At 50.2% G+C, this 15,946-nt stretch overlaps 1 protein-coding gene across 2 annotated transcripts in view; it reads left to right on the top strand.

Moving 5' to 3' along the window:
• Positions 1-15,946, top strand: part of DAT (Sodium-dependent dopamine transporter) — a 97,209-nt gene that overhangs the window by 44,089 nt on the left and 37,174 nt on the right. For both annotated transcript variants that reach the window (XM_065427591.1, XM_070534599.1), the window contains exons 4-5: positions 11,767-11,905; positions 14,907-15,041. In XM_065427591.1, the coding sequence (XP_065283663.1) occupies positions 11,767-11,905; positions 14,907-15,041 (274 nt within the window). The remainder of the gene's footprint in view (positions 1-11,766; positions 11,906-14,906; positions 15,042-15,946) is intronic.

The following is a 15,946-nucleotide window of genomic DNA, read 5'->3' as shown; positions in this document are numbered from 1 at the left end:
GAGCGTATATGCGCTTCGTTGTTGGACTTGCCACGACGGTTGGGCCGACAGACGGATGCTCGGACTGTGCAAAAGAGAAGTTAATACAGACGAATATGTAGTACATACGTAGGTATAGCAGTGAGTGAGAACAATGGGTCGGCGTGGTTTTATGTGCGGTGTACAGCATCCCTCAGGTACATGCGGCGCTCTTGCCTGCCCACGGGCGTGCAGGTGGCAGTTTACCCTTTCATTTTTGGGAGTACTCCTGTGCTCCCGATTTTAAGGGTGTGCGTGTGAAACGACACTACGATTTGGGAACGCGAGCTCCTCGAAAAATACCTAATTACAAAATACGGATCCGTACGATGTGTCATAGCGTCATCTGTTATGCGTGCCGATAAAGCTTGCAAGTATCCAGAGCGACACACATGCTTTGATTACGCTAGATATGATTGTGCAGTATTCTGGAGCATGCGCAACATGGTGGATTTGCGGTTTGCGATCCTCGATCATGGTCTCGTTACTTTTACAGTTTTTTTTTAGCAAGTCATCACCAGAGAGAGAGAGAAAGAAGTTTAATGACACGAAATGCCGAGAGGTCGGCCTGAGGTATATTCCTCTAGCCAGCTACTCGGCATTGGGGGAAGGGGAAGAGGGAAAGAAAGAGGGAAGAAAGAGGTGCATGGTGGGTGACGATGACGATAGAAGGAAGATGTAGCACATATGGCAAGCAGTTTGGCATGCTCAAAGTCTGCAGTCCAGGCCCGTAATTTTTAAAAAGTTCAGTAATGCCTTGATGGCCTTGAAACTAGCCTGAGCGTCTGCCCAAGAGCCTAAAATAACATCCTCCGACAACGGTGCGCTGTCGAGACGCGTAAGGTCCTTGACCAACCTATCACGCTCTTCCACAAACTTAGGGCAGTCACAAAGCACATGACCTATAGTTTCAGTCACATTGCACACCTCACAGTGTGGAGACTCGGTGCGTCGCATGAGGTGCACGTATCCGCGCGTAAACGCTACCCCCAGCCTTAGTCTGTGCAGAAGACTGGCACAGCTTCGTTGAATTTTTGGTGGTAGCCTAAAATTCATGGTGGGGTCCAATCTCTGGAGTCGTCTGTGGCGATTATCCGGATTGTCCCAGTGCTTCGCTGTCAATTTTCGGATGACACTGGAGAGGAGACAGTTGGCGTCCGCTCTTGAAAAAGGAATTGAAAGCAGCGACTCTCGTTCTTCGAGTGCTTTCTTCGCTTCGGCGTCGGCCAGTTCGTTGCCCTGTATACCACAGTGACTAGGGATCCACTGAAATGTGATGTGGTGGCCGTTTTCTTGCGCTACAGTGTAAAGCTCGGCAGTTTGAAGAGCCAACACTCTATAAGCGCTTTCTTTCAACGCCACTCTAAGTAGTTGAAGAGCCGATTTTGCGTCACTGAAAACTGTCCATATTTGAGGAGGCTGTCGCACAATATATTGAACGGCCTCTCTTATTGCCACTAATTCCGTAGATGTTGTAGTCGTCTTGTTATGCAGACGAAACCGTCGAATGACCTGATGCGCAGGCACGACGAAAGCCGCACCAGACGTATACGACGAGACCGAGCCGTCTGTATACACGCTCACCGAGGAGTCATATTCTTTCGACATATATTCAAGTGTGAAATGTCTGAGGCCGACGGTAGGTATTCGCGATTTTTTAGAAATTCCGGGAATAGATAGACGTACCGGTAATTTGGACATTACCCATGGGGGCATATGTGGAAGGTCAGCCGGGGCAAAGTATGCTGGTATGGCAGATGCTTGGCATTTAACGGCTCTTGAAAAAGTGGAGTCCGGCCGTGTATCGGGTAGTTTCGATAAGGGATGACGTCCATGACGGCAAAGCAATCGCAGGAATACTCGAAGAGGTTCGCATTGTAGATAGACAGGTAAAGGGGTGACGCGAGCCTCCTCAATTGTTCCATAGGTTGAGGTGCAACGTGGAACACCGAGACATGTTTTCAGCATCTGCGCCTGGGCACTTTCCAGCGTACGCAAACATGACGGGCTCATACTTGATAAAACTGGCAGGCTATACCGAATGTATCCGACGTAGAGAGCCTGGTACAGCCGGAGTAGCGAACGCTCAGATGGACCCCATTTCATACCGGCCAGAAAGCGAAAAACTTGAGCAAGCCCAGTTAATTTTTTCTTTAACATTGCCACATGTTTCGACCATGAAACACCGCGTTCAATGACAACGCCGAGGTATTTGTGGTGGGTGACATATGGGATGGCATTTCCATTGATCATAATTGGATACCAACACATAAGCTTCCGTGTGAACGCTATCGCAGCGCACTTGTCTGGGGCCAGTTGCAGTCCTTGGCACTTCAGGTACTGAGACGTTAAAGAAACAGCTCGCTGCAATCTGGCACGTATTTGTGGTCGCGTGACTGCGGATGCCCATATGCATATGTCGTCTGCGTAGGTACTGATGCGTACTGTATCAGGAATTATTTCCGCAAGGCCAATAAGGGCAACATTGAAAAGAGTCGGGCTGAGAACTCCTCCTTGAGGCACTCCACGGACCACAGCGTGTCTTGTCGTTTCACCAGCATTCGTGGACATGAAGACTGTACGACCATCTAGGTAATTTGCAATCCACATGTAGAGACGGCCGCCGATGCCTAAATTACTGAGGGCATCAAGAATGGCTTCGTGCAGTACATTGTCATAAGCCCCTTTTATGTCTAAGAAAACTGCTCCTACAAGTCGGTGGCGCTTTTTTTCGTGTTCGATCGTGGACACGAGATCAATGACCCCATCTATTGCAGACCGGCCACGTCTAAATCCGGTCATCATTTCAGGATAAAGCTCATTCTTTTCCATGAACCATTCTAGTCTAGTGAGTACCATCCGTTCCATCACCTTACCGACACAGCTAGCTAAAGCTACTGGCCGGTAAGATGACATTTCGTAAGGCGATTTTCCTGGCTTTAGGAGGGCCACCAAACGGCTGGTTTTCCACTGCTTCGGGACTGTACTGGATGACCACGTGGCGTTATAGTATGACAGCAGGACTTTCCGACCTTCCATCCCAAGGTGGCACAGAGCAGTATACGAAATACCGTCAGGTCCAGGGGCAGACGATCGTCTAGACGCAGCAAGTGCAGCTTCCAATTCCGGCATCGTGAAAGGAAGGTCAAGACGATCATCTTTAGGAGGTAGCACGGGTCGATCCAATGTTGGACATGCTGAAACATCGGTACGGGTTACTTTCTTACAGAAGTCTTCGGCAACCTGCACTTCCGTCAGACATTGGTGAAGTGCTAGAGCACGGAAAGGATGTTTTTGCTGAGGAGGGGCACGAAGGCTTCGTACAACCTGCCAGATCCTAGAAAGTGGCTTTCGAGGATCCAGAGACGAACAGAAGGTCCTCCACCGTTGTTTTCCCATTTTTTGAAGGTGACGCCGTATTTTTCGTTGAGCTCGTCGACATAAGACAAGGTCTAATGACGATTGAGTTCGCCTAACCTTCCTTTCCGCTCTACGACGGATCGCTCGGAGTCGTTCATATTCAATATCAATCGCCGTTCTGGATGTAGGTGCACTGATGAACTTAGTTGTCTTCTGCATTGATGATACAATAATGTCTTCTATATCAGATGGTGAAGTGATGTCTCCGCAGTACTCTTCGACAGATGTAGAGAATGTGGACCAATCAGTGCAGCGTACAGCAGGTGGAGTTGATTGCACAAACCACTTCATCTGTACATATGTTGGTATATGATCGCTCCCATGCGTTTCTATGTCCAAGCACCAGTTGACTAAGGGTAGGAGGCTCCGAGATACAATAGTGAGGTCTAAGTCATCACCAGGTCTACACAGTGTTCTATAGAACACCGTGGTTTTGTCAGCTTGTGATCTTTAGAAAGGTTCGAAACATGTTCATTAAGATATTTGTCTCACTAAACGCGGCATAGTCTGTGCGCGATTCACGCCCAGTGTCATCACACCGTGTGGCTGTAATATTCGGAAATCCTTGAAGCACTGCCGGCGCTGGCGCAAGAGTGGCGCCCGTAACCCGAGACGCATTTGCGCTGCTGATGTATATGGCGGAGTTTCATCGTACGCGACGAAATCGCCTCTTTTTTCTCGCCGCTTCCTCTTTGGCGCCCCTTCCCGGCACGGCCATCGTGAAATCTCTCTCCCACCCACCGCTCCATCACCCGTGCGGTAAGTAGGCACCCGCCTGCGTGTATTTACTTCGCCGCTCCGCAATGCTTAACTTCGCGGGGAATGATAGATGGATGCGATCTGGCTGGTGTCACCAAAGTGCCTAGGCACTTCCCTCCCCATCCGCACGTATACGTAGGTGCGCGCAGGCTTTCGTTTCCTTCGTCTTCCCATGGGCTTCCTGCTTTTGTGCTGCCTCGGTTTACTACTTTTACATTCAGCGCACTACCCGTTTGTGCTCCTAGACGTGCTCCAGCTTCCCGCCTCCTCGTTTAAGCTTAGCCCGTTCCTTGACCTTCCCCTCGGAGGAGCGAGGGGGAGGAGGGGCTTGACGTACGTATGTGCGTAACATTTCTCGTCGAATAGACAGCTATAACTTGGAGCACTTGACCAATCTCCCATAGCTATGTGTGTGACACATGGATGTATAGAAATATATGTAATTATGTGTCGTTTACTTCTCCGTGCCCATACACCTCTCGCCAGCGTAGCTCCTTCGACAAGCATCATACATCGCCTTCGACCTCGTGACGCAAACAGCTAACAGCTACAGGTGACGAAGCTGTGTTTGTGTCATCCGCTATTGCTGTAACCTCGCTAACTCTAGCAAGCTTCGTTTGCGTCATTTAGTCCAAATAGCGTTGGTCTGTCGTGTTCTTTTCTTCTCGCTCATTTGGCGGACCGTCCTCTCTTAGACTTTATAAGCAGCAGTGTCGGGACATGTAGTCTTGATGCAGGTTGAAGGTGCGTTCATAGCGATCACGTGACTGTTGGCTATATACTTGAAGCGATTTTTTTTAAAACTCAGAAGTTTGTGCCCACCTTTCGTAAGCGCGTATGTTCTTTTTTTTAAATTGTGGTATTTTATGTGCCAAAACCACGATTTGATTATGAGACACGCTGTGTGGGGACTCCGGATTCATTTAGACCACTTGGGATTCTTTAAAGCGCACCTAATGCACGGGTGCTTCTGCATTTTTGCCCGTATCGAAATGCGGCTGCTGTGACCGCGATTTGATCCCGCGACCTCGTGATTAGCAGCGCAACGCCATAGCCGCGAGGCCACCATGGCGAATCAAGATGAAAAGACACGCACTAGATAGATAGACTCATACATTGTCTACGTCTATTACGCTGTGCATCATCATCATCATCATCAGCAGCAGCAGCAGCAGCAGCAGCTGTAGTGCAGACGCTTTGACATCGGCTCCACTTTTGATCAATGTTCTCTAGTGGTTCTCCCAGCGAAACCGCGCGAGTTATGGCTTAATCGACGTGGCAAGTCAAGAGGAATCTGCCGATACCGGATTTTCGTCGGTAGGAGGACTTTTCGCCCTTCTGCGAGTGTTTGAAACACGGCGAGGGTAGGCTTAGGCCTACTCCCGCGCATGTGGGACTTTGTATCCAGGAGGGACGTTGTGGAAGGAGAAGATATTACTCAAGAAGAGGCGTGCGATGCGGGATGGAAGGTGGCGTACGGCCACCTGCCCGGCAGGCGCAGGGAAGAATATTCTTCGGCTCAAGACGGTGGAAATACAAATGGCAGGCGGAGGGACGGCGGCCGCACCGCCGCAGCACGCGACGCGATACGACGCGTCACCGCTGCTTCGAGGCTGTCTCGACTGCCGAGGGACACTTTTCGCATCATTGTCAGACCACGCGACGGCCTGAATGTAAACAAGGTCAGTAAAATACGCTTTGAGCAAGCCTTGGCCATGGCGGCATCCTTAGCTCCGGCCGCAATCGAAGCGGACACGATGTGTCCCGATGGAATTCAGAACATTTTTGTCGTGTGTACTCCTCACGAGAAAAACGCGGACGCGTACGCCCGAGTGCAGCAAATCAGGCTCGGTGAAGGCACGTTTGGGGTGGCGGCGTACCTGGCCCCACCCGGAATACGTGTAGAGGTGTCATAAGAGGAGTCGACGTTGAAGTCAGCGAGGCTCAATTCAGAGCGAGAATTGTTGATCATCGGAATCCGGGCGCTTTGGAGGCCAGGCGGATCAAGAACACTACAGCGGTGGTAATACTTTTCGAGGGAATGAGGGTGCCCAACTACGTGGCATGCGGCGCGAGTATATTTCGCTCCACACTCTACCGACGCCACACAGAAGTCTGCCACGGTTGCGGAGGACTGGGACACCGGGCTGACGTGTGTCCCAACCCGGGAAGCAAGTGGTGTCGCACCTGCGGCAAACGATCGCCGGCGAAAGATCACCAGTGCGATCCTAAGTGCACGTTGTGCGGTGGCCAGCACCCCACCGCGGCCAAGGAGTGTAGGGACAAATTTCAAGTTCCATCTATCGTCGGAAGAAGACGGCGGCACCGGCGTCGACGCGCCGAGCAGCTGAACCGGGGCACCGAGGTCATCACGGCGGGCGGCAAGAGCCGCTCGCGCACGCCAGCTCTGCAGGAGCGCAGCACCGAAAGAAGCCGCTCTCGCGCGCCAGCTGCGCGGAAGCGCGGTGCAATCAGGCAGCGCTCCAGAACAAGAGGGCGCTCGGTGTCCAGCGTGAGGATCCAGGAGGAGCCTACCTGGGCGGATCGTGTCGAAGGGAAGACGAAGAAGGAGCTACAGAGACCCACGGAGGTAACGCGGTCGGCTTCGCCAGAGCATGGTAGTAGATCGCACGTGGACGCATTACTAAAGGAAGTTAAGGAGCTTAGAGAGGAGGTACGCCGACTCAAAGCCGCCAAGGGAAACCCAAAGCCCATTGAAATAGAGGCGAGCGACCAGGCGCCACAGGTAGTCGAACATATACCCTTCGTAGGACGCACTAAAGCAATGCGTAAGGCCCCCCTTCCTAACGACGAGAGCGACTCGGAAACGTCTGAGGGAGAGGTCCAGCAAAGAAAGATGTTGGAGGAACTACTTAGGATAAGCAGAGAAAATCAGGAAAGCGTAAAGATTTTGGTCCAAAGAGTGACGGTACTAGAAAAAAAGGCCGGGATTAAGGCCAAAGCCAAGGTCCGGGCGCAAAACAAGGTAGTGAATCACTCCGAGGTTGCTCCGGCTGTGCAGCAAGGCATGTTAATTTAGCATCATGGCGGGCGATCACAAAGAGCTGGTAATATGGCACTGCGCTAGTTTTGGCGAATGAGGTGGAAAAAACGCAGATTTTTTTATTACAGGGGACACTATGTGACGACCCTATTCTCTCTGTCTTCAACACTGTGTCGGTCAGGAACGAGGGGGGCAGAGGACAAGCTACGATGACAAAAAAAATCTAGCCTTTATTGAACATCCAATCCAATCTGAACGGGGTAATATGGAGGCCCTTTTCGTGGAGGTTATACCGCACGGGCTTCTTAAGCAGAGCGTCTTTGTGCTTAATGTCTATAGCCCGCCGTCGGACCAGATACAGACGTTTAACTCCCTGCTTATGAAGGCGACGTCGATAGCCAAGCACTCTCCTATGATAGTTGCCGGGGACTTTAACGCCCCTCATAATGCATGGGGCTACGTCAGACGGACTGCAAAGGGAGGGAACCTGGCGAGGATCCTGGATGATCTCGCGTTTTCGGTAATCATGGACCCAGGGTTCCCCACTAGGCTGGTCACGTCAGTTGCGCGAGACAGAACACCTGATTTGGCATGTATAAAAAATGTAGGTAACGTAACGTGGGCCAATAAGCAGGAGAACCTGGGCGGTGACCACTTCATAGTAGCGGTAACCTTAAGGGTGGACGCCCGACCGGCAAGGGTATTTCGAGTCACGGACTGGGAGGAGTTCAGGAAACTGAGGAAGGAGCGAACGAGCGCATTTTCCTCGTTTGGCGAGGCCATCGAATCGCTAACGGAGGACGTCGAGAGGGCTACTAAGGTAGTACAAACGGAAGCGGAGGTCCTAAGAATGGATCCACACCTAGCGCACCTGTTGAAGGCGAAATCGTCAATTCTGATGAGGTGGAAAACACAAAGGTTAAATCGCAGGCTGAGAAAAAAGGTTGCGTAGCTCAACAGAGAGATCGAGAGATATTGCGCGGAGCTCAATAGGCTACAATGGGACGAGGTCTGCGCGGCAGTAGACGGGTCCATGCGCTCAGGAGGGAAGTGGAACCTCCTCAAGCACCTCCTGGGTGACGCACAGACAAAGCATAATCAATGGCAAACACTTAGTAAAGTCATACACCGGCACGAACAGGAGGGAGGTACTGAAGAGTCACTTTTGAAGGCGATCGCGGATAGATACCTTCCTTTAGGGCCGACGCAGGAAGAAGATTATCCGCAAATCGAGTGTGCGACGGTAGAAGAACTGGACGCGCCCTTCAGAGAATCGCAGATCAGGGCGGTGCTCTACAATTTAAACAGCAGATCGGCTCCCGGTCCGGATAAAGTTTCTAACAGGCTATTACGAATACTGGACGATAAGGCAGTGGAACTACTAACTAAGGAGGTCAACAGTGCATGGGAGACAGGACATGTGCCTGACGGATGGAGGTCGGCTATAGTGACACTCATCCCTAAACCAGGAAAACCCCTTCATTTGGACAACATGAGGCCAATATCACTAACCTCGTGCATAGGCAAGGTACCTGAGCACGCTATCTTGAACAGGGTTTCCAGGTACATAGAGCGCAGAGACCTACCTCTTCCCACATAATATGGTCGGCTTTCGGCCCGGCCTATCGACGCAGGAGGTTATGCTAATGCTAAGGAAGAAAATCTTTGATAGCGGCACCTGGGACGTGAGAGGAATTCTCGCCCTGGATCTCACTAAGGCGTTCGACATAGTTTTACATAGATACATTCTGCAGGCCACGGCCGGGATAGGCCTGGGGTTCAAATTCCAGGCCTTTGTGGACCTTTCTCATGAATAGAACTGCTACTATTCAGGTGGGGCAGATTCGGCCGAGCGTGTACAGATTGGGGGCTAGGGGTACCCCTCAGAAATCAGTCATAGCGCCACTGCTCTTCAATATAGTCAGGAAGGGTCTATCAGACAGGTCTATCAGACATCACGATCTGGTGCCCAGGGGGCTCCCTAGCTGAAATGGAGAAAGGCCTACAAGCGGCCTTGGTCGAGACGGAGGCTTACCTCGCGGATACGGGTCTCAAGCTGTCTACGAGTAAATCGGAGCTGTTACTTTACAGACCCGCAAGGCAAGGGGTTAGGGGTCTGACACCCCTCAACCAGCTACCTTATACGCGAATAATGGGCAGAAAATTCCTAGAGCTGACTCAGTTAAGATCCTTGGCCTGCTCATGGACGCGAGGGGCTGTAATGCCAGAACAATTATCCACGTTACAGCCAAGACGGAGAAAATGTTGCGGTTAATTGCTAGGGCGTCCAACCGAAAGAAGGGATTAGGTGAAAACCTCCTTTGGATGTACAAAGCGTTTCTCATGAGTCATATTAACTACGTGGCGTCAGCTCTAGTATGGACAAAAACGGAAAAGACCACATTAAATACCCTCATGCGCAAGAGCATCAAGAAAGTGCTAGGCTTGCCTATTGCCACGAGCTCCGACGGGCTAGATAAACCCGGGATGCACAATAGCATAGACGAGATCATAGAGGCACAGGTCACTGCCGAGGTGGTTAGGCTATCGTCGACCAAAGCTGGCAGGCGAATTCTCGACGAGGTTGGCATGGCTCCTAGGATAATGAAGGACCGGCGCATAACACTGACACGAGAAACGAGGGCGACCTACCTGGTGAGGCCTTTCCCGCGAAACGTGCATCCACAGCACAACGAAGGCAGACGTAAAGCCCGTGCACGAGCCATCTTGAAGAAAGTTAGAGATGACAGTGACTCCGCGGTCTTTGTCGATGCGGCGCAGTACGGGAACATGAGAGTGCCCCCGTTGTCGGTTGTAGACGGACAGGAAGTGCTTCGCTCCTTGGCCTCAGTCAGAGCGCCCACCGTGAGTATAGCAGAGCAAATTGCGGTTGCGCTGGCCTTGTGTGACCCAGAGCGTTCCTACATTTACACGGACTCCAGAGACGCAATCAGAGCTTTCGAATCGGGTAACCTCGCACGAGAAGCGGCCTCTATTCTAGAGAAAAGGACTTGCCCCGGTTCTCATAATATCACGTGGTTCCCCGCACACATGGGGACGAACGTTCTCGAGGGCTTCCCAAACGTCAACGGGCTGGCCGACGACCGTGCGCGAGAACTCACGCGCCGCGACGGTCTGGAGGCTCCGGAGGGGCAGGAAGGGACTCAGCAGAACGATCCACTCCTCACATTTAATGAAATTGCTAAACATTACCAACTTGGTCGGATAATTTATCCTCTACCTCACCCGAAGCTCAGTAGAGGTCAGTCAGCTACTCTTAGAATGTTGCAGACGGGATCTTTACAGGCGCGGGGATTCCTCAGCGGGATGTACTCAGATGTGGACCCTAGTTGTCCCGACTGCAGTGAAACGTTTTGTTCTATGGCTCACATGCTCTGGCGATGTCCCGCGTTGCCTAACGACTTCCTCTCCAGCGAAGCCGAATGGGAGGAGGCCATCAGAAGCACGGTACTCCAAAATCAAACCCAGGCTGTCCAGAGGGCACAGGAAAGGGCGGAGCGTCACGGCGTTCTGTCCTCTACGTGGGTGCGGCCAGCGGCTACAAAGGCCTCCCGTTACGAAGTCCTGACGGTAGCTCCTCATGAATAAATAAAGTTCGTTGTCTGTCTGTCTGTCTGTCTAGAAGGATTCGAACTTTCGACTATGGCAACCGAGCATTCAACATGGCTCAGTCAGGTAGCCCTGTAGGCAGCGAGTCTACCTTATCGCCAGCAAGTACAGCCCAGAGGGCCGTACATGCCGCAAAACTTCTTCGATTTATCCGCTATAGATGAGTTCAGCTGATCGCGATGGGTAACTCAATATAGAACGATTTCTAAGCGGTTCTGGCCTTGTGGTTCCGGAACTTTGGCGTGCGCAGGCGGCCGTGAACTTGGCTAGGCAAACTATACAGGCGTTCTGATGGCCTCGGACAGCACTTAAAACGAGGCAAAATAATGGTGGTAGTGGTCGCTTCTCTCACTCGAAAGGCGACGAGACACGGGGTATTTCCATCTTGTGCTGCGTCGGAAGATCAAGTCGTCGAGAGTGGATAGACTGCGCCGTGGTTGTGTTACGATAAATTACCAACACGCCCAAGCCTCTACCAGCAGTCAGTAGCATTTAGTTCTCTTGTTTGAAACAACCCCTATGCTGGAGCCACGTAGTACATTGCTGTGGTCATGAAGCTGGATCGTTTAAGATCTGATCCTACTATTTATCTTAATACGATAGTCTGGTGGTAATTGCACCGAAGCTAAGAAATAACTATATATAATATACACACTGACACGTAATAATATTCAATACCTAAGTAACATTTGCTGAGGTATCTTCAGGGCACACATGTAATGTGCGGAGCTGAGAGCATTAATCAGGTGCAGGTGTGGATATTTGTTATAAGTCCTTGCTTTTCTCATGAGCTAAATTAGTTACGATAAATTATGATAAATTGGCCGAGAAGAAGTTATTGGCCAATTAGAATTACAATTGGCCGAAACGAGAACTTATCCGAAAGACAATGCCCCCTGACAGTTGCCCGTTTGTCCTACCCGCCCTCCGTGCAGACGCCACCTGCTGCAGCTTCAGTACAGTTCGGGCATCGACGACTTAGGTTCGATCAAGTGGGACATGGCGCTCTGCCTCCTCGCCGTCTACATCATCTGCTACTTCAGTCTTTGGAAAGGAATCTCCACCTCCGGAAAGGTACCTCCACTCTCTTCCTCTCTCTCTCTGTCTCTGGATCGGACCATTCTACAAGTATGTAGGACTGCTAAGAAGTACTGCCTCAAAACGGTAGTTGATTTATTTTTTTCTGCTCCTCTGAGTATGTATATTGACCCATGCAATCATGATCATCCATGGAATCATGATCATGATCATGATTGCATAGGTCATGATCATGGATTAACCAATCAATCCTGAATGCAAGTGACTGCGAACCTGAACCAAAGACGTTCGAGAACACGTATGAATTTTGATGTGCTGAAAATTAGAGCATTGTTCAGTAATAGCCTGGCTAAAAAAAATCAGTTTGCAATTGGTATTCAGTCACGTCATTCAGTTAACGTTTGTCAAGGCAAGTAGTCAGGGTGCGTCCAAATCACGAGAGGTAAATTTTAAAAAATGCAACGAGCATATGCCACTTTAGGTGCGTTACATTAGCTTACCGTTCTGTAACACTATTTTGGCTTATACGTAAAACAAGAAGATAAATAAAGATAATGATGACGATGAAGCCTCAATTAATGACACAAACCAACTGTGAAAATATGAATGGAAGAGAACACTTTCAAGCAAGTGTGTAGAATTAATCCATACCACTATATGTGAACTCACGGCGAATGAATAAAACAAAAATAGGCAGTCTCTCTCTCTCTCTCACTCTCTCTCTTGACTTTTTAGAGTATTCAAAATGAAAATTTGGAGGGAAAGTCAGATGGAGAGCTGAATCGAGCACACTGTCGGGCGCCGCTGTGGCAAGGGTGGCGACCTCTGGCGTGGTCGATACGTCGGTCTGGCAGCCGGGGGGTGCCGGTGCAGGTGGCAGTGCACTTCCGGTTAAAAGCTAATTGGTTGCAGCCGCCGGAAGTGCGACCCGGAGAGTCGGCTGACGGCGCGGCAGCGAAAGAGCGAAGAGCCACGGGGCCAAATCCAATATGGCCGCTGCAGCCGAGTGGCTTTTCGTGTCGCCGGGGCCTCCAGCTTCACCACCTTGCAGCCTGCCAGAAACAGATGAGCAGAAAAAGCATAGAATAAGTCATCTGTAAAACAAAAAAAAAGAAGGAAGTACGCATAGCACACAGATTGGCGAGGGAAGGGCCATCGCGTAGGAAGTCACTGACCACAGCATAGAGGAAAGGAAATAGAAGAGGCTGACGTGAAGGGTAGATGAAAATATGAAAACGGGGATGACCATTACCTCTACGCCGCCGCTTAGCGTCAACGTTCCCTGGCCTCACCATGGAAAGGGGCGGCGATACGCTTGGCGAGCCTTTACGGCCACAGCGATCCCTTTTGCGGCATTGAAGCGATCAAAAGGGCTGCGCCTTTGTGTTCGACAAAAACTACCGAACACATCTGTCCCTTTTCTTTTCCGTTAGGCACACGTACATGTCCTGAAGCGTTTGGCGTCTTCACTTTGGCGCCACTTACTGGCAACCTCTTCTTTCCATTGTGACCTAGTTACATTACCCGCTGCTTCGCCTGGATGACTCGAGTGGCCTTCCTGCTCCGGAAACCTGTTGCTTCGCCGCATTGCAACAGTGCTTTGCGGCAAAGGTGGTTGTTTTATTTCAGTTTAGTTTTTTTCTTTCTCTTGCTCTGTCATTCTTATATAAGTGGAAAAAAATGGACAGCAACGCTGACGGTTTACTACATTTCTTTTCGTTTTCAAGAAACGTGGCCCACGTTACTCGGGCTGGAAATGACCACTTTGTGGAGGGCAATTTCTTACTGTTTAAGCACTTACCGCTTTGGCAGAGACGTGCGTTATATCACCGCCTTAACATTTCAGTAAAGAAGGCTTCTGCATGAGCTTTCGGATGCTGCCTATTAGACATAGCTAACGTGTTTCATTCTCGACATCTAAATGTTGGTGAAACTAACTGGTCTTTCAAGGTGTTTTTGACCTGAGCTTGTCTTCTTTGGCATGAACGAGCTTTGAAATTAGCGGTGCGGGCTTTATCATGCGGTGTTTCGACCGCATCCTTGTTCTACTTTTGTCTGCGTTCGCATGCCTGCTTCTTCTTACGATGAATACCTAGCGACTTGTTCATCTTTCAGTCGTTCGATGCCTAGCCTGCATTGCAAGAATGATTACTCACAAACAAAATGGCAATATAACTGAGAGAAAATATGGTGCTCAACTGCTGGAGACAGAATAAATGAAGCGTTGCGTTTGTCTCGGGGCCGTGGCTAGTGGCACTGCGAGCAGCTGTCATGTATTAGGGCTGTGCGTGTCGCTCACTGGCCGAGCACATTCGTCGAACTGCGCAGAGCGGTGAGCATTGGGGAGGAAAGTGGTTGTGAGGCAGGATGTGAGTGTGAAAAAAGTTTCGCGTCGGCTCTCGGCTGTCAGTGCAGTATGTCGCCACTGAACACGAAGGGACTCGCCATTGGAACGGAGGGTGGAAATCCACAGCCAAGGCCTTCGCGTCGACCAGTTGAGTGAAAGCGGAGGTCCAGCAAGAAAGGCAGCCCGGGAGGTGGGCGCGTTCGTAGGATACGCCCGACACGATATCGTGTAGCAACTCGAAAAGAAACGGACCATGGAATAAAAAGAGCCGCGAGTACATGTCCCGTAACTGCGGCTTTTTAGTTGAGATAATCGGAGCGTCACTGGAGCCTACCAGCTTTTTTGTCAAGGTTTTGTTTCTGCTTTCCTGACAAATATGAGCGAAAACATAAAATTGTTGGCTTTTATCGTCCCATATCTGTTCACCGAATGCCTGTTTCTTTGGCGCTTAACCTAGATAACCCCGCACTTTGCAGAATTTTCTCGCCAGTACTTAGTTGATTAATCGTGCCAGCAAATAATTCCGTAATTATTTAATTATTATGTAGGCTCCGTTGTGCCTCGGAGAAAAGCAATGGGCGACGCTATCTTTACTGCGTCCGCCTATCGTGTGTTACCTGCACAGAGTGATGCATGCCGGCCGGAGCAACTCTTCCCCCCGGGAGACTCAGCCCTCACTCTGCCGCGCAGGTGGTGTGGTTCACGGCGCTGTTCCCGTACTGCGTGCTCTTCATCCTGCTTATCCGCGGCACCACTTTGCCCGGTGCGGCCCAGGGCATCGCCTACTACCTCACGCCGGACTTCAGCGTGCTCGCAAACCCGAGGGTGAGTGACACTGTTCGGCACGCGGCCACAATCGCGGCTGCTTGCTAGAAATCGAGCTCTATGCAGGCCGACTGCTGCGCCCCCCTCGTTCGAATGATCTTGCTGTGCTTCGGATCTCGAAGCGTTGAGAGAATTGTCACAATTATAACCACTCTTCCCAGAAATGTTACAACACACACAAACGCAGAAAAATAAGAAAAAAAACAACAAGAAGGCACAGAACAGTGTGCTGACTTTCAACTATCACTTTTTATTGTGAATGATTCATTGTTTTCCCTACTTATGTATGTGCTGTAACAGTGCCAGAATGGACGCGTGCATGTCCAACTAGCCAGCCAAAAAGAATTGTTGATTTTTATAACTGACTGCACTGCGTGACAGACGAAGGTCAACCGGTGTGTATGACGGACGTTCGTGCATGACACACCAGCCCGCCGTGAAACATATACACTCTCCTGGCTTTGACTTTGCGAGGAGTGGGGTATTTGGGGTATGTTTTTATTTTAGCAATTATTTTGACAAAATGTCTGCCGTAAACACGTGCGGCCACATACGCTGTTGTTGCACGTGCTATGACGTTCGAAAGTTATGTCACACTTGGGCACAATGCTACATGCAGCGCCAACATACTTTGTGGCACATTTTAGCTACGTGCGGAACTCCTAAAGCGGGCGCTATAGTACTCCTAAGATGTATATGAACACGCCTAGAGCATATGCTACGCGCTTAATTTACCCACTTGTAATATGCACCACCCTAATTACTCTAATTGAGACGATCATTAGTGAATTTCTATAAGTCGGTGTGCTAATTCAAATTATGCATGTTGTAATTATGCATGTTATAATTCAAATCATGTCCCATCGTAGTGCTTTTCCGTACCGATACATTTTCCTCCTTTCAAG

This window comes from Dermacentor albipictus, chromosome 2 (genome assembly GCF_038994185.2).
Source record: "Dermacentor albipictus isolate Rhodes 1998 colony chromosome 2, USDA_Dalb.pri_finalv2, whole genome shotgun sequence".
Taxonomy (NCBI): domain Eukaryota; kingdom Metazoa; phylum Arthropoda; class Arachnida; order Ixodida; family Ixodidae; genus Dermacentor; species Dermacentor albipictus.
This window is presented reverse-complemented; position numbering and strand designations above follow the sequence as displayed.